At 40.6% G+C, this 27,766-nt stretch overlaps 1 protein-coding gene across 1 annotated transcript; it reads right to left on the reverse strand.

Annotated features, from left to right (window-relative positions):
• Nucleotides 1-17,891: 17,891 nt before the first annotated feature.
• lgals3b (lectin, galactoside binding soluble 3b) lies at nucleotides 17,892-24,903 on the reverse strand. The gene is made up of 6 exons (XM_034159767.1): nucleotides 24,777-24,903; nucleotides 23,479-23,506; nucleotides 22,255-22,424; nucleotides 19,058-19,140; nucleotides 18,608-18,776; nucleotides 17,892-18,345 (listed from the first exon to the last, which is right to left on the reverse strand). The coding sequence occupies exons 1-6, from the start codon at nucleotides 24,780-24,782 to the stop codon at nucleotides 18,190-18,192; spliced, it is 612 nt and encodes a 203-aa protein (XP_034015658.1). The 5' UTR covers nucleotides 24,783-24,903; the 3' UTR covers nucleotides 17,892-18,189.
• Nucleotides 24,904-27,766: the final 2,863 nt, after the last annotated feature.

The raw sequence follows: 27,766 nt of genomic DNA on the forward strand, positions 1-27,766 counted from the left end.
GTTATACTGCCATCCAGCGCCGCTATACTGTGGTGTCATCTAATCATGATGTTTCAGAGTGAGACTTGGTGAGAATCTGACTGTGCGCGAACCCAGTTTTGCAGGGAAATTTCATATAAACAACCTCAACTCTATTTTATCCTCCTTACATTCAAACAAACCATGACAAAACGCAAGCGTTACATGAAGCCCGATAATCAGAGGTCTATGCATTTTTTGTTTCATCTTGGCAGTGACCACAGCTTGCGTGGGGCGCTGCAACTGCTGGTCCATCTGGGGAGGGGGCACGCCATCACTGAGCATCAAAGCGGCCGAGACCGGTGCACAGCTGACTCGATCAACTCTGCCTGTCGCGGGATTGATCAGATCAGAGACTAATGCCGTGTTCACACCACACGCGACGCCACAAATTCGCTTCCATCACCCGTTGTGTCGCTCTGCTTGGGCGGAAACTTTCGCTGCGAAAATTCGCCTGCATCATCCAACAGGAGGAGCTTCCATTCCGCTTGACGTGGAGTCAACACAGCGGCTCTTGATCACACGGAGCGAGTTGCTGTGCTGTATTTGTTGTGGAAAGCCGACAAACGTCGCCAGCGGCGCCGTAGCCGTGTTCACAATATCCTCATGAGACGTTCCCAATTCGGGGAGTTTCATCATTTGCTGCAGGAGCTGCGTCTGGATGACGGCCGCTTTCAGCGGTACTTCTGCCTCTCCAGGACCCAGTTTGAGGACCTCCTGTCCCATTCGCGTGCGCACATACGAACAAAGAAGAAAAAAACAAAAACAAAAAAACTGGCTGCCGCTGTGGTTCCTCGCTCTCTCTCCCCTCAAACTCTGTCATCATTGTGTTATAAACCACTCACCATTTGTTTTATCATACATCTGTGTAGTTAATAAAATTATCTTCACGGACGATTCGTTCACGCACGCACATGTAAACAAAGAACAATGAGAAAAACAAAAAGCGGCTGCCCCTGCGGTTCACTCTCTCCCCTCAAACTCTGTCATCATTGTGTTATAAACCATTCACCATTTGTTTTATCATACATCTGTGTAGTTAATAAAATTATCTTCATGGACAATTTGATCGCGCGCACACGTGAAAAAAAAAAAAGAAATAGCTGCTGCTGCTGCTCACTCTCCCCTCAAACTCTGTCATAATTGCGAAATAAAGGACAAAAGGGACATATCCTGCTCACAGGCTGGCTTTCTCCTCCTCAGTCACGTTTTGTGCTTGAACATAAAACTACATTAAGCCATCTAAATTAAATATCTGTGGAAAACAACACAGTCTGTTAAACTTCAGAGTTCTCAGCTGCTTTATGTGATTTCTGCTTCTGAACGTCACTGCAGAGTTTCTCCACATCAAGTTTTTTTAAATCACACGTGTGTGTGATTTTATTCTGTTCATTCATATATTCTCATTTTAAGGAATTTTGACAAATTTATTTCATCTCATAATTTCACTATAACTGTCACCAACACGTGCACACGGTATGAACAGGACGTATCGTCAGAACAGTCCAGAGAGAAATAAAGGCAGCGCCACAGTTTTGTTTGTGTTGTTTTTCCACTGTGCTCAGTGCACCCCCCCCCCCCCCCCCCCCCCCCCCCCCCCCCCCCCCCCCCCCCCCCCCCCCCCCCCACCGCCTTGCAGCCAGCCGACTCACACACACGCGCACACACACAGCGATCGGACCCAGTCTTAATTTTAGACAGCTTTAAGCAAAGCTGCCCGCTATTTTTTTCCGGCGTCTTTTTCGAACATTGACCACTCAAATGACGGCTCGCTGCCAAAAACCTTGGTTCCTGCTCCCATCTGCTCCCGTGAATTTTTAATCCCGTACCGTCCCAATCATGTGATAAATAGCAAAGTTGACTCCCATCCCTCTGGGAATCCCAAGGGAATCCTGTGACCCGTGGGATTCCCGAAAAAATGTCAGCCTCTACTACAAACGCACACTCCATACAGTGGTCTTTCGCGCACACATTGTTACGTTTTCCGATTGTCCACTACGTGGAAAGTGGCGGGAAAAACCAAAGACACTTTGTCGCGAGGTGCGAGACAAGACGTGATGTAAATAACAAAAAGGAGCGGGCAGGTATTTTGGTTCCGAGCGATGAAAATAAACAATTTGAATGTTTTAAACCAAAAAAAAAAAAAAGCCACTCCTCCAGTCATATATATATATATATTCATGTCCGAATCGCGATTCTTATTTATTACGATTCTGGATCGATCCAAAATGTCCAAGAATCGATTTTTAAAAAGCATTTTTTTAAACATTTTCTTTCTTCATTTGCTCACTCGCTGCATGTACTGTTTGTCAGGCAACGGCTTCCATCCAGTGGTCCGGCATGCTTCAAACACTCGTGAGTTGCAGAGTTCAGTGGCTGCAGCTTAGCATGGCGGATGAAGACCTAATTCAGCCAGCACCGTCTTTGCTGAAGGCAAATGTTTGGGCGCATTTTGGATTTTATTATTTGCTGCGTAAGAAGGAGACTGACATGACTTATGCAGTGTGCAAAATCTGCAAAATGAAAGTCAAGTACTTCGGAAACACTTCAAATCCGCAAGCTCACATGCTACGCCATCACCCAGAGCTAAAAGAGGGGAGCAGTGGTATCTGCCGACTACTGACCAGCACTTCGCTAAACTGCCAGCCAACTCCGAACGAGCAAAGCAGATAAGTAAATTTACATCTAGAATCACTTGATTAACCTTGTAAAGCTGCATTTTCTTAAACATAAACATTTTAAGTTATATAACTATTTCTCAGAGCTCTTTGAATCGAAAATCGATTCTGGATCGAATCGTCACCCCAAGTATCGGAATCAAATTGAATCGTGAGTTGTACGATTCACATCCCTAATATACACACACACACACACTTGTGCTCAAAAGTTTACATACCCTGGTAGAATTTTTGCTTTTTTGGCCATTTTTAAGAGAATATGAATGACAACACAAAAACTTGTTTCACTCATGGTTAGTGGTTGGGTGAAGCCATTTATTGTCAAACAACTGTGTTTCCTCTTTTTTTAAAATCAAAGTGACAAGAGAAGTACCCAAATGACCCTGATCCAAAGTTTACATACCCCTGTTCTTAATACTGTGTATTGCCCCTTTAACATCAAATGACAGCTTGGAGCCTTTTGTGGTAGTTTTGGACGAGTCTCTCTGATGGTAAAGCTGCCACTGAGTATGTCTTGGACTTTATTTACATTAATTACAAAGAAATACAAACAGTATGGCACTTTATGGTAAATCATGGAGTAGACAGTTCTCAAAAACTGAGTGACTGTGCAAGAAGGAGAAGAGTGAGGAAAGCCACCAAGACACCCAGACAACCCAGGAGAAGTTATGGGCTTATGTGGCTGTGATTAGAGAAACTGTGCACAGTGCAAGCTTTGGTCAGTTTAGTTAAGTCACATGTTGAAATTACCCTGAGTGAAAACTGTAGTGTTTGAAGTCTTCCACCATCATCTTTGTTTCTACCTGTCTAAAATTAGAAGCATCTGCTTGCGGCAGCTACACGTGCGTGCAACTTTGATCACAGGGAAACTGTGGAGACCTGACATTTGCCGTTTGGTATACTTTCGTATTTTGGGTCAATGATAAATGCTGCCAAAATGAAACACTGATATGACTAATATTTTTGGAGAAACTATGGATATTAGCTAACAACACCGAACCATGGAAGTTACCAACTACATTCTGGGCTTGCATACCATTCCAGCAGGGGGTGGCAAACTATCTTTATATTAAAAGCATGAGTGTGTGCTTGCTTTTATTTAGTAAGTTCAATATAAGTACATAATTGTAAAATACATGGATGACAACAAAGTGAAACCACTTACTGCCATTGTGGTCCATTTAAAAATCAAAAGACAAAATAAAATAGTGTGTATATGATAACAAGAGCCTCAACAATTTATAAATACATTAAGATAGTAAATTAATATGAAAAAAATGATAATTAACAGAAAATAAAAGGGTCGAGTTCCTCTTCTAAAAATTGTTGAGGTCTAAGGTTCTAAAAACATTCTGGACTCGCATGCCATTTCAACTCATTATACAAGGTTTGCTTAATTTATTACCACCCTTGAAAAATGTCAGCTACCTATTTTATAAACACTACCCAATCTAGAGTCCATGGATCCCCACGGGCAACACGCTAGTGTGTAGAGATTGATGGAGATCTACACAGTAGAGCCCGACCGATATGGATTTTTTTGAGGCCGATGCCGATAATATTTGGATGGAAAAAAATGCCGATAATAGATAAATCGGCTGATTTGCCGATAAATCAGCCGATATCATTTATTTTTTTTTTTTTTAAATGAATAAAATGTTCTTTTTTGGACCCTTAACAAAAAAGGTATGAGCTAAAAGCTGAAGATTTGTCCTCATATTGATTAACTGTATAACAGAGAAGAATTTTCTAGGTCAAAAAATGCAATTGGAGCAATTAGGGGGCTATTCAAACGGGCCAACTAGTAAGACATCACTCCTGAAAACGATCTTTGCCATATCACGTGAGGTAAATCTGCCCTACAATTGGATTTTAGAAAATCATGTGACGGAGAACCAATTCGATTGGACACTCACATTGAGCACGTTACACATGTTCTATGATGAGTACCAAGATGACCGACGGTGGATAGAAAGTCCGCGGAGTTAACTTTTCAGCAAAAAAAAAAAAAAAAAAGTTTCTATCCCATATCATTAAAACGTTATTTACAATTTAGTAAAGCTTGGTCCCAACTGTCGTATATGACAGTGTCGGCCCCAGAGGGTTAACGGCGAACGCCAGCAATTCCCAGAACCCTTCAGAACGACCAGTGAATCTGAATGTTTTAACCTCTTAGCAGTAAACAAAAGTTTTTCATGCTAGAAATAAGGTCTACACAACATGGGTTTAATAAAAAGCGTGACCGACGCAATGAAGCACATTTGACACATTACCACATAAACTGAGTTAAACTGAAACAGGAGAAATGTGGGGTGAGTGTAATCGCAAAGTTATTACAAACAACATCCTTATAAAGTTACTTGTATGCTTTTGTCAGCCGATCAGTGCAGTGTGACGGCAAACTACGGGGGCCGGTGATGAACACATTTAGGCAAGGATGTAAGCAGCTCTCAGTTGAATGAGTCAGAGCTCCATCTACTGGACAAACGGTGCAAGCACATTTTACACTGCCGACACAAACATTATTTCAGTAACTGTTCTGTTTGAGAAATTATCGGCGTTCTATCGGCAAAAATTTGGCCAATAGTGAGTACTTTAAAAAGGGCTTATATCGGCCGATAATATCGGTCGGGCTCTACTACACAGATAGAGATCCATATTGGGAGAACAACTGTAGCTCCGTAATTGAAATACCACTTCTTTTTCTAAATAAAAAGCGACATGCCAGTCCTGAGAATTAGTGCAACAAGTGACTGTTATTCATAATATAATGAAAAATAGGAATTTTTGATGTTACCTATATTGGTAACTGGTAAGCGTTTTCAGGCATCCCAGAATCATATTTCCTGTAAAGAAGATTCTGTGAATAATCTTCTTAATTTTAATCTGCCAGTTACACCTGCCCTGATCTGCCACCCTGTGAATTGTATTATGCTGGCTAATCCTCTCTAGTAGTTCGTCATATAATGAGGGTAAATTTTAATCCACTGGGTTCAGGTAGAGGATGAGGAGTACAGCTAAGAATTCATGTATTTATTTATTTATTTTAATAGGGACTTACTGCATGTATACTGGACAAAGCATGCGTGAGTCACCCTAAGGTTTTCTAGAGAGACCCGGAAGAGTCTATATGAAGCCCATGTCTGGGCGTTACCATGTTGGCAGCATTAGTGGCGCAGACTCAGGCTTCATCATGATGAACCCATAAATGGGTAAAGAAGTAGAGTGTTGGTGACAGAACTGTCTGATGAAAGAAGCCTGAACACTCCCCCATCTTTGAGTCAGAAACAGCTAAGCTAACAGGCTACACTGGGTTCTAGTGTTTATTAAATCATATTTTGGGGGACACTGCCGGTGGTTCTCGTTGTGGTGACAATATAAGTTATGAGCCACCTATTTTCTTAGTGACTGGATATTAAATGCACTGAATGGATCAGCCTACTGAACGCAGTTAGCATACAATATTAAATAAAGCCACTAGCAGCCGTGACAGCAAACTCCAAGTTAAGGAGTCAGATCACAAAGCTGTTGCTCAAAGTAACCGCATCCCTAATTATGCACAACTTTACGTCTTAAACTAAAAGGCTAAAGAAGCAATCTGCCTCCCCCAGTTGTCACAGAGTGGGTAAAACTACCTACAGAGACCAAACCATTTTTTGTACCAGGCTGTAAACATTTATTTCTGCTCTACAATTTGACATTTTAAGATGGACTTGAATAGGAACCTGTTCATTTTTGGAGACAGACTCCGGTAGCCAACTAAGGAACGGCAACTTTCTCTTCTTACGAGTCAGCTCATCTGAGACCATCAAAGCTTACTGTTTTGTTTTACAGCAACTAGAGACAAGTGGTCTCTATGTCACCAGCTGTGTGTGGCTAAAATAGAAGACAAGTCTGCTGTATGCAAATAGTGATAGATGTGGCACAGCAACTACCAATCCAAGTGAAGGCACTGTGATGTACATTGGTTGTATTTATAATAAACTTAATGTTTAAACTGTAAAACATCAAATCTCAGTTAATTTTCTTTGTCATAAAGGTTTAATAATGAAATGTTAGGAATCACTGCTATTTTTATGTATATATACACTGGTAAATATCTGTATTGTAACTTCTTTACTCCCAAATATCTGCACTGGCAACCACAAGAGAGAGAGAGAGAGAGAAAAAAGTCCTTATCATTTGGGCTTGAGTAACAACATACACATGATCATCATAAGCATGCACCGTTTTACCAGGTACTACTTGGTGATTCTCAACTTTAAGTTGTGCTTTTCAAGAGAAATTGCCGTCTTTCCTTCCATCCGTCAAAAACCTTAGACATCCTAAAACTCAGCAACTGTAAAACTCTTAAAAAACAAAAAAAAACTAATTTTTTTATACATTAAAACTGGGAGGTCAAAGCTCTGAGTGGGGAAAAAAACACCACAAAACATGTATTTCTGAAAGTTATAAAAAAAAAAAAAAAATTTTTTTTTGAACAATAATTTTAGGTTTTAATAAGACAAATCAGTATTATCAATGTCCATGCGCTGTGACTGTGTCAAATCTTCCGGTCAAAGTTCACCAATACCAACTTTAGTAAACAAAGCATAAAAGTGGAATGTGTGATCCATTTATCTTTAGCACTTAAAGTAAAATTAGCAGCTTTAAGTAGTGCTACAGCAGCATGCCAAGTCCACATTGTTCCTTGAATGAGCTGCATGGGATGCAAAATTGGAAAAAGCAAATTTGCTCATCACAGGAGTGGAAACGACATCTCATTTCTCCTGCAACTAACAGAATTATGAGATTCCGAAGGATGTGCTGAGTGGACTAAATTAGTAAGATATAATTATTAATATTTTTGACTTTTATCTGTTACATATCCAAATAAACCCAGCCAAATATTTTGTCATGTACTGACCCAGAGATCTGACGACTTGTAACGTGTAATAGCGTGAAGTACCACACACTGCTTACCATTTTATATTTATACACGGTAAATAATACAGGTACACAAGATAGTCTCTACATTAAAATAAATAAAAAACACCTAAAAATGGGCAGTTCTCAGTCTGTATATCTTGTGTGTTTCATGGCCATTCAAGTTGTGCTCATCTTTCCATATGAGATACTTGTCTGTTTCTACATGCAGGGGGAACATCTGTTTGTTGCTGATGTCTCGTTTTCCAAAACTTCTGACACTTGTAATGGATTGTTAATTGTCAACTTCAACCATCAGCAAAGACTGATCTTTCTTAATGGGTTCCAGTTCACCTTCTTTACTTTGTATTACATATTAGCGTGCGCATAAGCTAAGGCCACAAGTTCTTTCTTCTGTTTACCACCTATTTTGTGATCCTGTTTTTGGCAATAATTCTTTCAAAACGATGACTTTCCAGCACTCAAAATCTTTAGTATTTACCTTGGTGTCTGTGCTTATAGGGAGTTTTGGGTAGTTGTGAACTTTGACCCAGCCCAGCATGCACAGTGCAGACTGAGATGCTGAAGTGGCTTATTAGGAATTAAGTGGCTACGGGTACGTACGTCCCTATCTTCTGCGGGATTGCTAAAGGTACGGACCGAGGTTCACTGAGTGGGCATATGTGACACAGGTGGGAAATACACACGTGGAACACGCGGTGAAGCTCTTAACAGACAGAATATTTTACATCCACGAATGCTTCAGCTGAACTGTGCTGTTTCTTTTTTCTCCCGTAAATGGCAACTGTCAGCCTGTAAGCTCGCCTTTGTGCTGATAATCATTTGAGTACATTTGTTTAATGAAGCTGCTGTAATTTAATTCATCAAATGTAAATGAAGAAATTCATCAAAATATCGACATAAATTGCGAAGGTGTTTTACTTCTTTCATTGTCCATCCACCTCAAGTTCAAAGCGCTGTTTTCTAAGCGAGGTGGAAAGAATTGTACGTGACACCGGACCTTTAGCCGCATATGGTACGGGTACTGACATATTTGCGCATTCTGATTGGTAGGTAAGACACCCTCCGTAGCTTTAGAACGGTCTCTGTAGATACGGGTCCGTACCCGTAGCCACTGCCTATTAGGAAATGTACAAAAGACATGAAATGCTCACATCACCTGCTAGATGGCAATAAAAGGTGCTCAAATGTGGAGCAAGGTCCCTACTGATTTTTTCGTTTGAAAAGTTAACTTTTGGCGAAAATAACATTATCTGACAGCCTAAAACCCTTATAGTTGTGTTCCTGCTCTTATGGCCAATTTAATTGTGGCGCAGGGTCTCGGAACAGAGGACCTGGTGCAGGTCCAGATTAACTTCAGTGGTCTGAAGGACACCGGTTAACAACAGGGGTTAGTTAAAAAGCACCACACGACTCTGGCCTGAATCACGATGTTTAACAGCTGCAGTGAACTCTATTCCAAACCTTCCAGGCCTTTGCCTGACTGCAACAGCCCGCAAACCTGCCAACTAATCCGAGCGGGCCAACACGCAGGACGTTAAAAAAAAAAAAAAAAACACTTCAAAATCAGCTGCGCTTGACGCTAGAGTCCATAAAATTTTGCAAAAGCAAATAAAAGGTACTATTAGCGCTGTTCTGCAAGTTTATACAACTAACAAGCACCAAACTTTGCTAGCTAGTTAGCAAGCGTCATGATACACCTGGCGAAGCTAGCGTCGAAGCGTCGTTCGTCACACGTACCTTTATGTCAACATTTCAAAGTAAAGCTTCTTTTAAAACCAAGAAAACTTTCCCCGTCGTGTGTTTCACAATAAATAAAGTTTTTTTGTTTTGTTTTGTTTTTAGCAGCAGCACTTAGTGAAGAGGCCGAAGGGTCAGACTAACCTGAGACGCAGGAAGCAGCTTCCGTCTGTCCAAAAACACTCCACGAGACGCAGACGACGAATCCTGGAGGGAACTGGTGAAAAAATACTTAATTCAAAAGGGAGCACCGCTGACAGAGACGCACACGAAAAAAGTCTCCAAGACGCAAAGTGAAGAACCGTCAACCCCGAGTACGGAGTCTTCTTCCTCCTCTTCTTGTGGTTTACGGGGATTATAACAAATCACACAGCATCATCGCCCCCATCTGGACAGGAGGGTCAAACTGACAACATCTTTCTTACATAACAGGCTCTCCGACCTGTATTTTTTTTTTAAATCTGTTAAATCTGACCGTTGTCTGACTCCTCCCAGATCCTTTGGTTGAGTTCCACTGAACTTGATATTTGCGGGTGGCAGTCAGCCTTAAAGTGGCCTTTAAAGGATTAAAACAAACAAGCAAACAAACAAACAAAAAAACACATTGACCCCAATGGTCAAAATAATGCTTTTCACTCTGATGTCCACCAAACTTGCCACACATATGCAAGTGGGTTCTGGAAGTGCCCAGGCAAAGTCAAATTTGTCAAAAGTCAATCATTGGGTCAAAGGTCAAAAATAAGCACACATAGTGCCATGTTTGGTGCTGGTAGCTTCTGGAACTCCCCAGGCAAGGGCAAATTTACCAAAGGTCAATCATTGCAGACAAGGTCACGTGTGTTTGACTATGTGTTGGCCTACACCTCCCAGATCCTTCTGCTGATCGCTACACATCTTGATATGTCAATGGTGGTTGACCCTGACATTTCCTTCAAAGAAATAATTTTGGTAAAGGTCAATGAATTTGATTTCAGTCAGATTCTGGCCAAATGTGACACACACTTAGCTGGATTACAGAACTGACCTGGCAAAGTTGACCAGCCATCAGTCATTTGTGTGAAGGTCAAGGTCACTGGGGTCAAATGTCAGAATATTGTAGCCCTTACTGTATTCACTGCTAGTGGTACTACTCCCCAATGGACTAAAACACAGAAATAAACATATTTTCTAATTGTTTCAAAGGTTATATTTTAAAAGTCAAATAAGTCACACGTCCACACGACCCTGAGGGAAGAACTTCATATGAACCTCACCAAAGGGGTCACCCTTTCCTTTTGTCGTTCTCTTTCAACATATGTGTAGTACTGACATTACATTTAGGTTCAGATAAACTTGTTTTTCAGTTTATTTCATTTTTAAACTCTGGGTCTGGTAGCCACCACAGCCACAGCTGCTCGCAACAATACGTGACTCAACAACAGCAACTACAAACAGAAGCCTTTAGTGATTTGGTTGATGATATTACTGTGCAGAATGTACTGCAATTCAACATTCAGGAGTTGATGATAAGAGACAGTCCATGTCATGGGTGAAGTTTGCACATGATTATGCAACAAAATGTTCTTACTCCAGAGTTCTGGATGAGGAGATACAGTTTTGCATAACACAAAAATAATTAAAGGAAAACTTTTTAATCAGAGTTTAGCATCAAGTCAGTTAAACTTCGGGGATATTGATGTGTTCAGTTAAGTAGCAGAGGGGTTGTTAATCAGTTACAGCTGCTTTGGTGTGAATGAAATTAACAACAGGTGCACTAGAGGAGCAACAATGAGACAACACCAAAAACAAGACTGTTTTACAGGTGGAGGCCACTGACATTTTTCCCTCTACATCTTTTCTGACTGATTTTTCACTAGTTTTACTTCTGACTAGAGTCAGTGTCACGGTGCGGTACCTGGACCCGACAGAGGCTGCACAGGTCGCCATACTCCTCCAGGATGACATCAATATGTGTCATTGCCAGAAGGTTTGCTGCATCTCCCAGCACGGTCTCAAGAACATGCGGAGATTCCATGATACAGGCAGTTACACTAGGAGAGCCATAGAAGGTCCTTAACCCATCAGCAGGACTGGCATACGCTCCTTTGTTCAAGAAGGAACAGGATGAGCACCACCAGAACCCCACAAAATGACCTCCAGCAGACCACTGGCCTGAATGTCTCAGATTAAACAATCAGAAACAGACTTCATGTGGGGGGCCTGAGGGCTCATTGTCCTGGCGTGGGCCCTGTGCTCACTGGCCAGCACCATGGAGTTTGACTGGCATTTGCAATAGAATACCAGAACTGGCAGGTCCACCACTGGTGCCCTGTGCTTTTCATAAACGAGAGCAGGTTCAACCTGAGCACATGTGACTTTTGTGAAAGAGTCCGGAGACGCCGTGGAGAACGTTATGTTGCCTGCAACATCATTCAGCATGGCCATTTTTGGTAGTGAGTCAGTGATGGTCTGGGGAGGCATATCCCTGGAAAGATGCAAAGACCTCTACAGGCTAGACAACGGCACCCTGACTACTATTAGGTACCGGGATGAAATTCTTGGACCCATTGTCAGACCCTACACTGGTGCAGTGGGTCTTGGGTTCTTCCTGGTTCACAACAATGTCCAGCCTCATGTGGCGAGACTATGCAGGCAGTTCCTGGAGGATGAAGGAATTGATACCGTTAGCTGGCTTTGCTCATCTGATCTAAATCCAATAGAACACCTCTGGGATGTTATGTTCCGGCCTTTCCGACATCGCCAGGTTACACCTCAGACAGTCCAGGAGCTAGGTGATGCCCTGGTCAATATCTGGGAGGAGATAACCCAGGACACCACCTGTCGCCTCACTGGGAGCATGCTACCATGTTGTCAGGCATATAAAGAAGCATGTGGGGGCCATACAAACTACTGAGTACTACTCTGAGTTGCTGCAACAAAATCTTGGCAAACTGGACAAACCTACCGCATCATTTTTTTCACTTTCAGGGTGTCTTTGAATTCAGCCCTCTGTAGGTTGACAGTTTTCATTTCCATCAACTGATGTAGCATCCTTTTGTTCCTAACGCATTACCCAGTCCATATCAGAAAAGATATCCAGCATGACACCCCCCCCCACCCCCCCATTGAGATCTGATGTGTATTCAAAGTGTTCCTTTAAATTATCTGAGCAGTGTATATTATTCAGCCTGCAGACAAAAAAAGCAGGACTCATTTTCACTTCTGTGTGTGTGTGTGTCTGTCAATCCATTGTCAAAAAACCTCAACAGTGGATGGATTTGATCACACATGGGTTGCATTCCACCAAAAGGTGATCCCATAACCTTTTGGAGTTTAGTGATCAAAGGTCAAGGTCACAGTACAAGGTCAAAAATTTGGCTAATGTAAGTAAGCTAGCTAGAATTTGTTCACATGCTTTTAAGCTCCTGAACCCTCGTTGACAAACCTGTCATTTCTGTCAGACATGAGTAGGTCATATGTGGGCTTTCCAAATATGCTGTTGGATTTGACCTTGACTCACCTTGAAGCTCAAAATAAAGATCTCTCAAATCTTGCAGTAGCTTAGCCGTGGAAAATAAACATACTTACTGTCAGATATGAATCAGAAGTCATATGTGGGCTTTCCAGATATGTTGTTGGATTCGATCTTGAGTGACCTTGAAGGATGAAATCAAGGTAACTGAAACTTTGATCGCTTATACGTGGCTTCACAGTCCTAACTAGAGCCATAATTACCAATGAACAAACAGGAAGTTATGTGTGGCCTTTCAAAATATACAGTTTGATTTGACCTTGAATAACTCTGAAGGTCGAAATAAATGTTGCTCAAACTTTGATCCATTATATCGTTTAAATGATGCGAGACAAACACAATCTTACTGTTGAACATAAATATGAAGCTATCTGGGCTTTCAGGGTAATACATCACATTTGAGTACATGTAGCCTTGAAGGTCAGAATTAAGGTCAAGCTTGTTTGATCAGTCACGCTCGTTTAGTTGACTGGGATCCTCTCTGGGACACCCTAAGAGTTTGTGAGATCACTGAGAAGTTACTGGACATCAAGGGCAGCTTATACACCAATACTGTGCTATATAAAGGGGAGGCAGAGACTCTGAGTTTTGCCCAGTGAGAACTGGCATTCATCAGGGGTGTGTTCTGGCTCAGACACTATTCAGTGTTTGCATGGACTGGGTGTTGGGCAAGGTTGCGCAAACCATCGACCTAGGTAGGAAAAGTTTGTTGATCTTGACTTTGCACAAGAAGTAGGAGCTTGAGGAGCTGAGTGAGGAATCAGAGTGTCTGGGTTTGTGATGGTCCTGGATCAAGATTAAGATCCAGGCTTTTAATGACTTCCTGGACTCGGCCATCAGAAGTGCATCTGTAGTGAAAGTGCTGAACTTTTAGAGACATTTACTTATCTCAGCAGTAACACATATGTCTCTGGGTCCTCGGCCTTTGAGATCGAGAGGCACCTGGGAGGAGCTTATGAAGTCATGAGGTCACTGGACAGAGATGTTTGCCCATGTTGATATCTTTACAGGAGAACAAAGGTCCGGGTCTTTAGGGTCCTGGTGCTACCTGTCTTACTGTTTGGTTGTGAGACTTGGACATTCACCACTGACCTAAGGTGACGACTGGTTGTTTTTGTACTAGGTCTCTTTGAATGTATTCTTGGGTACCACTGGAATGACTTTGTGTCAAACAAGTGGTTACTTGGAGAGACTAAGATGAGGAGTATCACCTGCGATGTCAGCATTTTACCCACGTGGCGTGTTTCCCTGGACACAATCCAGCACGCAGGTGCATGAGGACATGGCTGGATAAGGCCAAGGAGACGCCAACATTTCACCTGCCTGTGGGAAATAGATGGTTATTTTAGAGATGTGGGAATGGACCCGTTGTCTACCTGGGTGATTGCCGTCTTGAACCAAGGTGGTTCTGTGGATGCTTCCAGACAACTTGTTTGATCACATGCTGTGGCTGAATGGTACCAGATATGACCATGGTTACTACTGAACATGAACAGGAAGTCATGTGCCATAGCTACCGTTCTTTGCCATCATCAATGTTTATTTATGGCCAGTGCAGATATAAAGTCCATTTTAAACTTGATTGTTTAACTTATGAGGAACTGATTCGGAAATTATGATTTTTAAGCCTCGACTTCAACCTTCACCTCCTCAGATAGAAATGTTTCTTTTGAGCTCAACATGCTGTTTATTGTGAGCTGGTACAAAGGAGTGGCAACATGGCAGCCGATGGCTTCAATTTGCATTTATTTCTGAACCTATTGTTCCCAATAATTTCGTTCCCGTCCTTCAGTGACCTAGTAGTACACAAAGGCAGCCACTGGAGGGCAGACTTTGCACGCTATACGAGGTGATTTTCAAATTGGTTTACTGGATGATTTTTAAAGAATTACATTTTTAAGTTATTCTTAGTTTTTTTTTTTTTTTTTAAATGAGAATTCTCAAATCTGCCATATAACAAATACAAGATTTTTTCCATGTAGTTATTCCACACAGAAGTACTTGGGGACATGCTGTACTAGAATCTTGTGGAGTTTGCTGATAATTTGATTTGATATTTTAGGGAGTTTTCAAAATTAGTTTATATAACAACAAATGTATATTGTGTATGACGTAAGCATGAAATTATTTTGAAATGTTACAGTAAAACAACTTGGAAATCATCACAGAGATGCTTTAGGACATAATGAACATGAACCTATTGTGGAGTTTGCAGATAAATTTTTTCCTATTCTTTTTAAATTGAATTCTTCAAAATCTGCCCATGTAGACCTGAATGGAATATTGTAATTTTTAACTAATGACTAAGTAATGACTATTAACCAATTTTTAAAAATGCTGTAATGAAAGATCCCTTAATCGGAGTAAATGGTTGAAGATGAGTGAGTGAGCTGTAATGAAAGAACATTAATTCCAACAACAGAAAACAAGAATTTCAATTTCAATTTATTTTCATTTATATAGCTCCAAATCACAACAGAGTTGCCTCAAGGCACTTCACACAAGTAAGGTCTAACCTTACTAACCCCCGGAGCAGCAGCTGTAAGGAAAAACTCCTTTTGAGGAAGAAACCTCAAGCAGACCAGACTCAAAGGAGTGACCCTCTACTTGGGCCATGCTACAGACACAAATTACAGAACAATCCACAAAACAAATATATAGGAAATGCTGTTGGTGCACGGGACAGGAGGGTCCTGTCCTGAAAACAAAGGAAACTTTTCCTATTATTTACAACTGAGAAAATGAAGTAAATTCATTTAAATGTGTGCATACTTTGTGATAATAGCCCTACAGAGCTCACCTAATATTATCAGCAGTGTTTTTCTTACAAATCTATGACTACAATCTCGGGGAATATCTGAGTTTTTCTTGTACTTTTGTGAGTTGCTTGTTGCAAATTCACGTTTTTATTATATCAGACAAGAGCTGAGTTTTTAATCATATATTTACTAGTTTTTCCTTGGAATATTACACCTCTATGTTTCTGCTCCATTGTTTCTAAACTAACAATGACCCTAATACGCTGTTATACCTTCTTTAAATTATAAATAATTTTGTTCTGTGAACAATGACTGTACAACCCCAATTCCAGTGAAGTTGGGACTTTGTGTAAAATGTAAATAAAAACAGAATACAATGATTTTCAAATCTTCTTCAACCTATATTCAATTGAATACACCACAAAAACAAGATATTTAATGTTCAAACTGATAAACTTTTTGTGCAAATATTTGCTCATTTTGAAATAGATTCCTGCAACACGTTTCAAAAAAGTTGGGACAGTGGTATGTTTACCACCATGTTACATCACCTTTCCTTCTAACAACACTCAATAAGCATTTGGGAACTGAAGACACTAATTGTTGAAGCTTTGTAGGTGGAATTCTTTTCAATTCTTGCTTGATGTATAACTTCAGTTGTTCAACAGTCCGGGGTCTCCGTTGTCATATTTTGCGCTTCATAATACGCCAAACATTTTCAATGGGCGACAGGTCTGGACTACAGGCAGGCCAGTCTAGTACCCGCACTCTTTTACTATGAACACAAGCTGTTGTAACATGTGCAGAATGTGGCTTGGCATTGTCTTGCTGAAATAAGCAGCGACATTCCTGAAAAAGATGTTGCTTGGATGGCAGCATGTGTTGCTCCAAAACCTGGATGTACCTTTCAGCATTGTGTGTGTCCATTTCAAATGAGCTCGGGCTCAGAGAAGGTGGCGGCGTTTCTGGATGTTGTTGATGTATGGCTTTCGCTTTGCATGGTAGAGTTTTAACTTGCACTTGTAGATGTAGCGACGAACTGTGTTAACTGACAATGGTTTTCTGAAGTGTTCCTGAGCTCATGTGGTAAGATCCTTTACACAATGATGTCAGTTTTTAATGCAGTGCCACCTGAGGGATCAAAGGTCAAGGGTATTCAATGTTGGTTTTCGGCCTTGTCGCTTACGTGTAGAAAGTTCTCTAGATTCTCTGAATCTTCTGATTAAATTATGGACTGTAGATGATGTAATCCCTAAATTCCTTGCAACTGAACATTAAGAAACATTGTTCTTAAACTGTTGGACTATTTTTCACACAGTTCTTCATAAAGTGGTGATCCTCACCCCATCTTTGCTTGTGAACGGCTGAGCTTTTTGAGGATGCTCCTTTTATACCCAATCATGACACTCAGAATTAGTGTCCTCAGTTCCCAAACGCTTATTGAGTGTTGTTACAAGGAAAGTTGATGTAACACAGTGGTAAACATACCACTGTCCCAGCCTTTTTGAAATGTGTTGCAGGCATCCATTTCAAAATGAGCAAATATTTGCAAAAAAACAATAAAGTTTATCAGTTTGAACATTAAATATCTTGTCTTTGTGGTGTATTCAATTGAATATAAGTTGAAGAGGATTTACAAATCATTGTATTCTGTTTTTATTTATATTTTACACAATGCCCCAACTTCATTGGAATTGGGGTTGTAAGACAGGGAAAATAGTCAAACAAGTGTGTGTCTGTTGTCAACACATCGTGACAGTTTTAAGCAAATCTCTTGATAGTTTGTGTTTCCATATTTTTATTTCATGTGGTTTTTCATCCATTTTTATTATTGTATTTTTTTGTTACTTTCAGCCCTCACAGTTACGGAGCAGCGTGTTGCATCTGGGTCTGTTCTGCATTATAAATTTCTTCTTGGGCAATTTCTAAATGGGCTTAACTGTGTGTGTGTTAATCTACACCCTTCTGCAGCGTTTTTGGTTCAGCTCGTCTCCTAACAGTGGTTTCTGTTATTTGGGTGTCATGACGTGGAGACAAGTTGGACCAGTTTGACTTGATCTTTGTGTTTGTTAAGGAGTGTTTAACATTTACTCAGCAGAGTGTGAACATGGTGCACTTCAACTAGCAAACAGTTTACCCCATGTTATTTCAAAACCTCACCATCAATGTCCTCTGTGTTTTCATAGATGGTCACATGACCACCCATGGCCTACAGGTGAGGTCAGGTGCCAGCTACACATGAACAGACCACAGAAAACCCAGAGAGGATTTCACTTTATTTATACAAGCCACCAGAGTACAAACATTCATTAGAAAATATGACCTTCAGAGAACTGGGTGAAGATCCACTGAGGATCACATGTGATTCTATCAGGGATTTTTTTTTTTTTTTTTTTTTTTTTTTTTGCTAAATTAGATGAAGTTGTGTTGATTGACTGAAGTTGTGCAGCAGGTTGAGGTGTCCTGATCCACTGATGGTCCTCCATTCTTCTCTGCATTGTATCAGCTGGAGATCTTCTGTGGGCCTTCTGATGGATGTGCTACACCTCTGGTTTTCTCAGGGCAGCTTTGTCAGGCTGAAATTCATCAGATTGGCATCTTTGTAGACGCCTAGTGCGCAAATATGTTTGGGTTTTTCTCTGTGTTTGAACTCGCACAGGTGCGTGTTGTTGACAGCCACCTTGAAGCACTTGTCTTCACAGAGGATCTTCAGCTGCACAGTACAAGAACAACAACAACAAAAGTCTTCATTTTTATGTTTACATGCACTGATCGTCTCTTTAACTTGTCTCAGTGGAGCATGTGAGGATGATTTTTGGTGAGAATTGAATTTAAAATGATTGCATCTTGAATGACAAACCCATACTAACAAACTAGCACAGAGAGTGAAACGCCTTTGATTTTTACACCCTTTATTGAAAATAATATGAATAAATCACTAAACAGGTGTGGAGGGAACAAAAGACATTGCTGACCTCAATGTACTGTCCAGGTGTAAATGGGAATTTGTTGTAGATTTTTTCCTCATGCCCCCATTTCTCTTTGAAACAGGAATTCATGACGATCACCTTTTGGCCGCCGTCATCGAAGCGTACGTTGAAGTGGAAATATATGTCCTTGCCACTGGACAAATCCACAGCAAAGCTGAAAACAACAGAAAGATCAGATCTTTGCCGTTGGTGATAGTGCAGGAGCAACATGCACAAAACATCATTATTTATTGAGTCTATACATAATTCAATACATAATGTTGTGTTTGGTATCACTAGATAGCAGCTGACAAACTACACTGTCAGCACACATTGATTTTTAATTTTTTGCTCCATTGTTGTGTTGTATGGAGACAAAATTGCAAAACGTGTGTCAGTGTCCACATACTTACTGTCCTGACTGTTTCTATCATTTTGAAAGATGCTTATACTTACTGTTTTGGGTTGGGACTGACAGCTATATTGAGGGTGATCAGGGATTTGTCCTGCAATCCACTAGGAATTTCACGAGTGGGACCCTGTCAACAAGACAACAATGGTGAATCATTAACCACACCCTTCTTCATTTCTCATTGTTTATCTTGTGTGCGTGCACACACACACACACACACACACACACACACACACACACACACACACACACACACACACACACACACACACACACACACACACACACACACACACACACACACACACATACACACATATATATATATATAGAACACCCTGCAGTTTTGCAAGTTCTCCCACTTAGAAATCATGGAGGGGTCTGAAATTTTCATCTTAGGTGCATGTCCACTGTGAGAGACATAATCTAAAAAAAAAAAATCCGGAAATTACAATGTATGACTTTTTAAATAATTTATTTGTATGTTACTGCTGCAAATAAGTATTTGAACACCTACCAACCAGCAAGAATTCTGGCGCTCACAGACCTGTTAATTTTTCTTTAAGAAGCCCTCTTATTCTGCACTCTTTACCTGTATTAATTGCACCTGTTTGAACTTGTTACCTGTATAAAAGACACCTGTTCACACACTCAATCAATCACACTCCAACTGTTGTGTGTTGGGGGGTGTTTGGCTGGACAAGGTTGAGTTGTTTTGTGTTTATTTTCCTTCCAGGTGATTTGGGGCTGTTCTCTGAGGAAAATGTGCTGCAGAAGAGTCTCTCTCCTCTGTTACGATGATTGGCTGCACCTGTTGCATTCTCGTGCGGCTCTCTATCAGGACAATCCATGACACTTGTGATGTTCACGTGCAGATCTGGGGACTTCCAGCTGGTACCAATGTAGTGATGAAGAACTACATTTAAACCAGCAGTGAGTTGGATAAGATTGCCGGAGAATACAACCTTGTGACGACCGTGTGGGGACGCTGAGGGCCGTTTCAGAGTCTGACATTGCACCTGTGAAGGAGGACGAGGGTGAGAGGCAAACGTTGTCAGCACACGACAGAGGTGAATATTCTGAAAAGTTTATCCGTGAATGTAAATTGGTGTTTATACGCAGCTATAAGTAATTATTGGTGGAAATTGTTTGGCGTGCTCCTCACGGCAGTGGCATGCGGATTAATGATCCTCCACTAGCTGTGAGCAGCAGCCTCTTTGAACTAAGTTTTGAAACCAGACCTAAACGTGTAGCTGATAAGTTTGCCTCTAAACAATATTTCGTAGTAATAAGTGTTGAATAATCTCATCTCTGTTCCTCCTTCGCAGAGTACAGTCTGGGAAAGTCACCTGGGGGGGGGTGTTGGCGGAACTCCTGAGTCCTGAACGTTTGGACTCCGACTGTTGAGACGCTGAGAGAGCGCGCCGCCTTTTCACCTCACCAGAACTCTAATTATTTAGTATTTCATGTATAGCACAAAGGGAGAAAATAAATGTGTTTTCTTTTTGGAACTGCTTCTGATTATTTCATGCTGGGTTCAGTCAGATACTGGACCGCTCCTCAATCCGCGTCTTATCCATAACACCAACCTGTCCACCATAGCCAAGACCAAAGAGCTGTCTAAGGACACCAGGGACAAAACTGTAGACCTGCACAAGGCTGGGATGGACTACAGGACAACAGGCAAGCAGCTTGGTAGAAGACAACAGCTGTTATGATTATTTATTAGAAAGTGGAAGAAACACAAGATGACTGTGAATATCCCTCGGTCTGGGATTCCATGCAAGATCTCACTTTGTGGGGTAAGGATGATTCTGAGAAAGCTCAGAACTACACAGGAGGACCTGGTCAATGACCTGAAGAGAGCTGGGACCACAGTCACAAAGATTACATTAGAAACACATGATGCTGTCATGGTTTAAAATCCTGCAGGGCAGCAAGGTCCCCCTGCTCAAGCCAGCACATGTCCAGGCCCGTTTGAAGTTCACCAGTGACCATCTGGATGATCCAGAGGAGGCATGGGAGAAGGTCATGTGGTCAGATGAGACCAGAAGGAGCTTTTTGGAACCAGCTCCACTTACCATGTTTAGAGGATGAGAACAACCCCAAGAAAACCATCCCAACCGTGAAGCATGGGGGTGGAAACATCATACTCTGGGGGTGCTCTTTTGCAAAGGGGACAGGACGACTGCACCGTATTGAAGGGAGGATGGATGGGGTCATGTATTGTGAGATTTTGGCAAACAACCTCCTTCCCTCAGTAAAAGCATTGAAAATGGGTCATGGCTGGGTCTTCCAGCATGACAATGACCCCAAAAACACAGCCAGGGCAACTAAGGAGGGGCTCCATAAGAAGCATTTCAAGGTCCTGGAGTGGCCTGGCCAGTCTCCAGACCTGAACTCAATAGAAAAAATTTGGAGGGAGCTGAAACTCCAAACCTGAAGATTTGGAGAAGATCTGTATGGATGAGTGGACCAAAATCCCTGCTGCAGTGTGTGCAAACCTGGTGAAAAACTACGGGAAACGTTTGACCTCTGTAATTGCAAACAAAGGCTACTGTACCAAATATTAACATTGATTTTCACAGGTGTTCAAATACTTATTTGCAGCAGTAACATACAAATAAATTATTTAAAAAAAAAATCATACATTGTGATTTCTGGATTTTTTATTTTTTTTTTAGATTATGTCTCTCACAGTGGATATGCACCTAAGATGTAAATTTCAGATCCCTCCATGATTTCTAAGTGGGAGAACTTGCAAAATCGCAGGGTGTTCAAATACTTATTTTCCTCACTGTATATATATATATATATATATATATATATATATATATATATATATATATATATATATATATATATATATATATATATATATGTGTGTGTGTGTGTGTGAGTGTGTGTGAGTATAAATGCCCTTTAAAGTGACAATGGAAAATTACTCAGACAAGTCAGGGGATGAATGAATATTTCCAAGTCACTGAATAAGTCTTGGGCCTCATTTACATCAATCACTAGGAAATACAGTTTGGTACAGTGGAGGCAGTTCTTAAAAACTGAGTGACCTTGCAAAGAGACAGGTGAGGAAAGCCACCAAGACAAGCAGACAACTCTGGAAGTGCATCTGTCATACAATTTGTGGCAAATCAACATGCAGATCTATATCAGATCTGCTGTGGTGACCGTGAGTAAAAAGGGAGAGAACAAAAAAACTGTTCTGTCAGTGTTACCCTCTCACCTGGCTTTGCGGTCCAGGTCCGGGTCCGGGTCCTGGTCCAGGTTGCCAAGGGTTGTATTGAGCAGACGGATCATTTCCACCCCAGGGTGTGTATCCTACAGGCTGGGTGGGCCATTGGGGTTGGCTGGGCTGACCTCCCCAGTTGAACTGGTTTGGAATGGAATTAGGATCTATTCCCAGCCCAGAGTCAGAGTATTAGATCAGATAACACACACACACACACACACACACACACACACACACACACACACACACACACACACACACACACACACACACACACACACACACACACACACACACACACACACGGCTTCAGGACAACTCTGTGAATGTCCTTGAGTGGCCCAGCCACAGCCCAGGCCTGAATCAGATTGAACATCTCTGAAGAGATCTGAAAATGGCTGTGCACCAACGCTCGCCATCCAACCTGATGGAGCTTGAGAGGTGATGCAAAGAGGATTGAGCAAAACCGCCCAAAGATAGGTGCACCAAGCTTGTGGCATCATATTCAAGAAGACTCGAGGCTGTAATTTCTGCCAAAGGAGCATCAGCAAAGTATTGAGCAAAGGGTGTGAATACTTAGGTACATGTGACTTCTTAGTTTTTTATTTTTGATACATTTGCAAGGATTTCACAAAACCTTTTTCATGTTGTCCTTATGGGGTGTTGTGAGTGGAATTTTGAGAGGAAAAATTAATCTACTCCATTCTGGAATAAGGCTGTAATGTAACAAAATGTGGAAGAAGTGAAGCGCTGTGAATACTTTCTGGATGCACGGTAGCTATGTGATATTTCTGTGTGCAAATTTCCAAGGGATACGCATGGAGCACACGAGTCTAGTATGAAGATGGGAGGTGCATGGTGATGGACTGGCTGTCTGTTTGGTGGTTGCCTGCCAGTAGGGTGGTACTATAGGGTGGTGCATGCAGTGACATATGGCACCAGCGCATGCTGCCAGACAACCTAACCTAACAATACTATTCTCGCTATATCTTGTCTATATCTTGTCCCTCATCAGTTCGTCTATCTCACAGAAATTGACAACTAAATGATACAGGGACAAAAGGCACAACACACTAATTACACATCCTTATAAGGAAACATAATGAATAAAATGAAAGCAAAGAAAGGCCTTAAAAAAACAGTTACTGTATGCTCCGGCATACATTTGAAAGATTTTCTAACAATGTACATAACATAAGGTTTGATTAAAAACATTACCTTCATTGCCTGGACCCAGACCATAGGACTACACACAGAGAGAAAAGACAATATCCTATTAGCTGTATTCAACATTAATTGGAAAATACAAAACCTGTCATAAACATAATCTTTTTTTCCAAGTTGAATTCTTAGGACATTGTTGTGTTTGTGGTTGTGCTTTCCTGTTGTGTTGAAAATTTGAAGTAAAAGATATTAAAATACTACTAAAAGTATAATTGTTGAAACAGCATTTAAGTTTTCTTTGTTTTTTAATAGTTACTGATTTTAACACTCAGCTGATTTAATCATTTTTTTTATTTTGTTTATCGTCATCATTATTATATTTATTATTATTATTATTTTAGTTAGTTAGTTAGTTAATAATTCATTCATTTTTAATATTACAGGGGGCCTTAGCTTGTGCTGAATTGATGATGTAAAAGCATTTCATGTGTTCGATGTATCATGTTGACTTGAGAGCTTTGTCTGTTTTATTTATTTAGTTATTTGATTTTAACAATTTCTAGAGAGTGGAAATAATCTTTATCAGCCGCTGTCACATGAGGTGAAGGTGCTGATGAAATGCAGTTTCAGTGTTCACAAACACCAAGAAAGGAAGCAACAACCAAAATGAACAAAACTGAACCAAAGTTTTAAAGCCACTGTATGTATGAGAATTTAAGAAATAAATATTACGTTGCCGTTTGCCTTTAGTTCGGTTACACTTTGCATCCACATCTTCTTGTTTTGTTTCTTGACTGAATGATGAATTTTTAAAAAATAAATAAAACACTAAGAAAGGGATTAGTTGAACCAGTTGAATTAAGTTACTGTGTGAATCCAGTTAAAAGAGAAGAGCCGTGACATTTGACTTATCAGAGCCAAGATTACCAGGATTCAGGATTACCGTACATAGACAACACTCCAGGACATGGTGGATTTATCAATAATGTAATTATGTTCTTTTGCTGTATCCTCTCAAGGTTATGACAAAAATATTCAATCAACACTTCTTCATCTTACTGAATATAAATTCCCCTTATTTTAGTGTGTGGCCAAACTTTTATTTTGATCATTGATGCAATATAAATGATATGTATTGTTAAAATTGTACTAATAAATATATACTTAGAAAAACAACAACAGAATAAACTATAAACAATTCAAGTCAAACATCAGACAATATGACATCAATTTGCACCATGACGCCCACTGAAAATCCTCTTCTCCAAAAGTCTGATAGTAATGTGTCTCTTTGGTTTTAATATTTGCAAGAAGCGAAAAAGAGGTGAAGTGAATGATGAAACTGGACTTACACTCATGTTGTTCTTCTGTTGGTCTGAAAAACAAGAGTTCTGTGAAAAGCACAATAATAAAATGTCTGAAGGCGGCGCACAGCAAGTTCCAGCACGAGGACAAGGTGTGGCTTGTCCTCGTGCTGGAAAATACACACAGACTGCAAACAGACAAAAAAATGACCTCATCGGCATTAAAAGATCTGTACCAACAATAACAGTGTTAGCAGTCACATAACTCCAACTCAGAAAAAGTTGGTATGGTATGGATATTGCAATAAATAAATAAATAAATAAATAAATAAGAGAGGAGTAATTGTTACATTTACTTCTGTTTCACTGCAGACAGAATGAACCTGAAATATTTCATGTTTTGTACAAACTCAGTTTTACAACATAAAATAAATTAATCTTCTATGTTGATTTTGGCACAAAATTTACACTGGGTGATGCAACTCTACATTACATGGAGAAGGGACAGAGCTGGTCTTGAACCAGGAACCTTCTGCTTTGGAAACAAACATGCAGACTGGTTGGCCACCACACTGCCAAAATTCTTAATCAATACCACACAGATTAAATTTGTTTTTTGCTGAACCCTAAAACATCTAAAACTAGATCTTAGATTGAAAAATGTCAAACTTCCCCTTATGTTTTGCTGTTTAGTTTTTGGTTCTAGCATTCTGTTATTTAATTTAGCTTTGTGTGGACAGGCTGTACATCACCTCCTGTTATATTAAAACTGCTTGTAAATTGTGTATTTCAAAAATATGGGACACAACAACCCAAAATATTATTTTACACATAGAAGTTTTTTTTTAGCTTTAGCCAACAAGGAATTTTTCAGAACAGCAAAACCCATTTTATCCCATGTAATTCTGAAGTACAGATGTGAAGACCACCTGTTCCAGAGCTCGACTTAATGACTGCTGACTCTGAGCCCAACTCTGCCAAAAAACTAAGGGAACGATTTCACTGGTTCAAGTCTACTGTTGTTATCCAAGGGCAATAGTCCACCATCCAAATCCAAGTTTCTGAGTCCACCAACATATTACCAGAGCTACTGCCACAGTTATGCATTCATAACAGCCAAAACCTACCCATCCAAAGTCAAAACCAAGATCTGGGTATCCAGTGTCTCAGCCAAAGTCTATAGTTTTGTCCCTGTTGTCTCCTGAAAGGGTATCACTTTCAGTACAGCAGTAGCTCCATTTCCAAGGTCAGCCTCTGTCAGCTGAACTCCAGAGTGTACATCGATCACAAACACGATGAGCCATAACATTGTGACCACCTGCCTAATATTGTGTAGGTCCCACTTTTGCCATAAAAACACTACCCATCAAGGCACTGTGTGTTCTGACACCTTTTTGTCAGAAACAACACGTACTTGTTCAGTAATTTGAGCTACAGTAGCTCTTCTGTTGGATCAGACCACACGGGTTAGCCTTCACTCCCTGTGCATAATGGGCCTTGGACACCCATGACCCTGTCACTGGTCCACTAGTTTTCTTCCATTGGACTACTACAGAACAAGAAAATCCCAGAAGAGCTGCAATTTTGGAGATGCTCTGGACCAGTCATCTAGCAATCACAATATGACTCTTGTCATGGTCACTCAAATCTTTATGCATCTCCATTTTTGTTGTTTCCAACACATCAGCTTCAAGGGCAAAATGTTGCCTAATATAGCTCATCCACTGACAGGTGCTGTTGTAATGAGATCATCAGTGTTATTCACTCACCTGTCAGTTGCCACAACCTCATGGCTGATCAGTGCATATTCCAAGTCCAAGGTATGGTCCTGCGCCGAATGACAGTGATCAAGAAGTTGTCTGTCTGGTGGACATCCAACAGCCAACCTTCACTGGCCAACAATAAGAACACACGTGTCCCGATGGTGTTTCAGGTCCCAACACTCAATGTTTGACAGTGAGTCCCAGTGAGCTAGACAGTTCAAAGATTAACAACAAAGAGCTTTTAAAAAGCAACCCCAAAATGCTTCAAAGACAGGGAATGGATCCCAGCTTGAGTTATGTTATCAGTTGTTCGCTCTTCAAACCAGCCAAAATTCCAGCTGTAGCAACATTCATAAACTGAGGTTACACCAGAAATTCTTGGCTTAATCCAGTGTAGAGTAAGTTTCAGTACTGAAGCCTGAAAGGAATAAATGCATTGAAGGTTTACTCTACATCACAGAAAGAGAAGACTACTCTGAGATGTGAAATGATCCAAAACTGAAACTGAATTTGTTTGTTGCATTCTGCAACCTATTTTTACAAACATGAAGAGTTCAAAGATTCCCAAGACCACTGCTCTTGACTGAAGGATCGGTGAAAGTGAAAAACTGACCAAACTTAATTATGAACCTTTGTCATGGATTACGGGTAGCCCAATGTTCCAACTTTTTCTTTGGTTTTATTACAACAGAAGAAATGTTGAGCTGTCAGCATTTATTATCCTGATGGGAATCTTTGAGGCTTTGCAGATGTGATAGATCATTAGGTTTCAGAGATACATAGAGCTGGCTGGCATTTGCATAACACTGACAAGAAGTATTGTGGCTCAGAGAAGTGCTACAAAAGGATGTCAAAAGGAAAAGGAATGGGACAAGGATAGAGCCTTATGGGACTCCACAGTAGAGACATACTGACAATGCAGAGAATTTCACAAATTTGTACCTGTTGTGACTCAGTTGAAGGCAGTGGTTCTGTTAATCTCTTGTTTCTGGAAGGTGTGGGCCGATGTGTCAAAAACACAAAATGTGTGTTTACAGTGTATGTTTGAAATGTGTGTGTGTGTTTAGTGTTGCCTCACTGTGCCAGTCTAGACCTGTTCCAGACCGCCCCCATCCCTGCACAAATAACCATGTGAATTCTCCTGTGTGTAACTATTTGTTTTTTGTGTCAGAAATCTTGCCAATCCAGTTTTTATACAACCCCAATTCCAGTGAAGTTGGGACGTTGTGTAAAATGTAAATAAAAACAGAATGCAATGATTTGCAAATTCTATTC

The sequence above is a fragment of the Thalassophryne amazonica genome, chromosome 19 (assembly GCF_902500255.1).
Source record: "Thalassophryne amazonica chromosome 19, fThaAma1.1, whole genome shotgun sequence".
Classification (NCBI taxonomy): Eukaryota; Metazoa; Chordata; class Actinopteri; order Batrachoidiformes; family Batrachoididae; genus Thalassophryne; species Thalassophryne amazonica.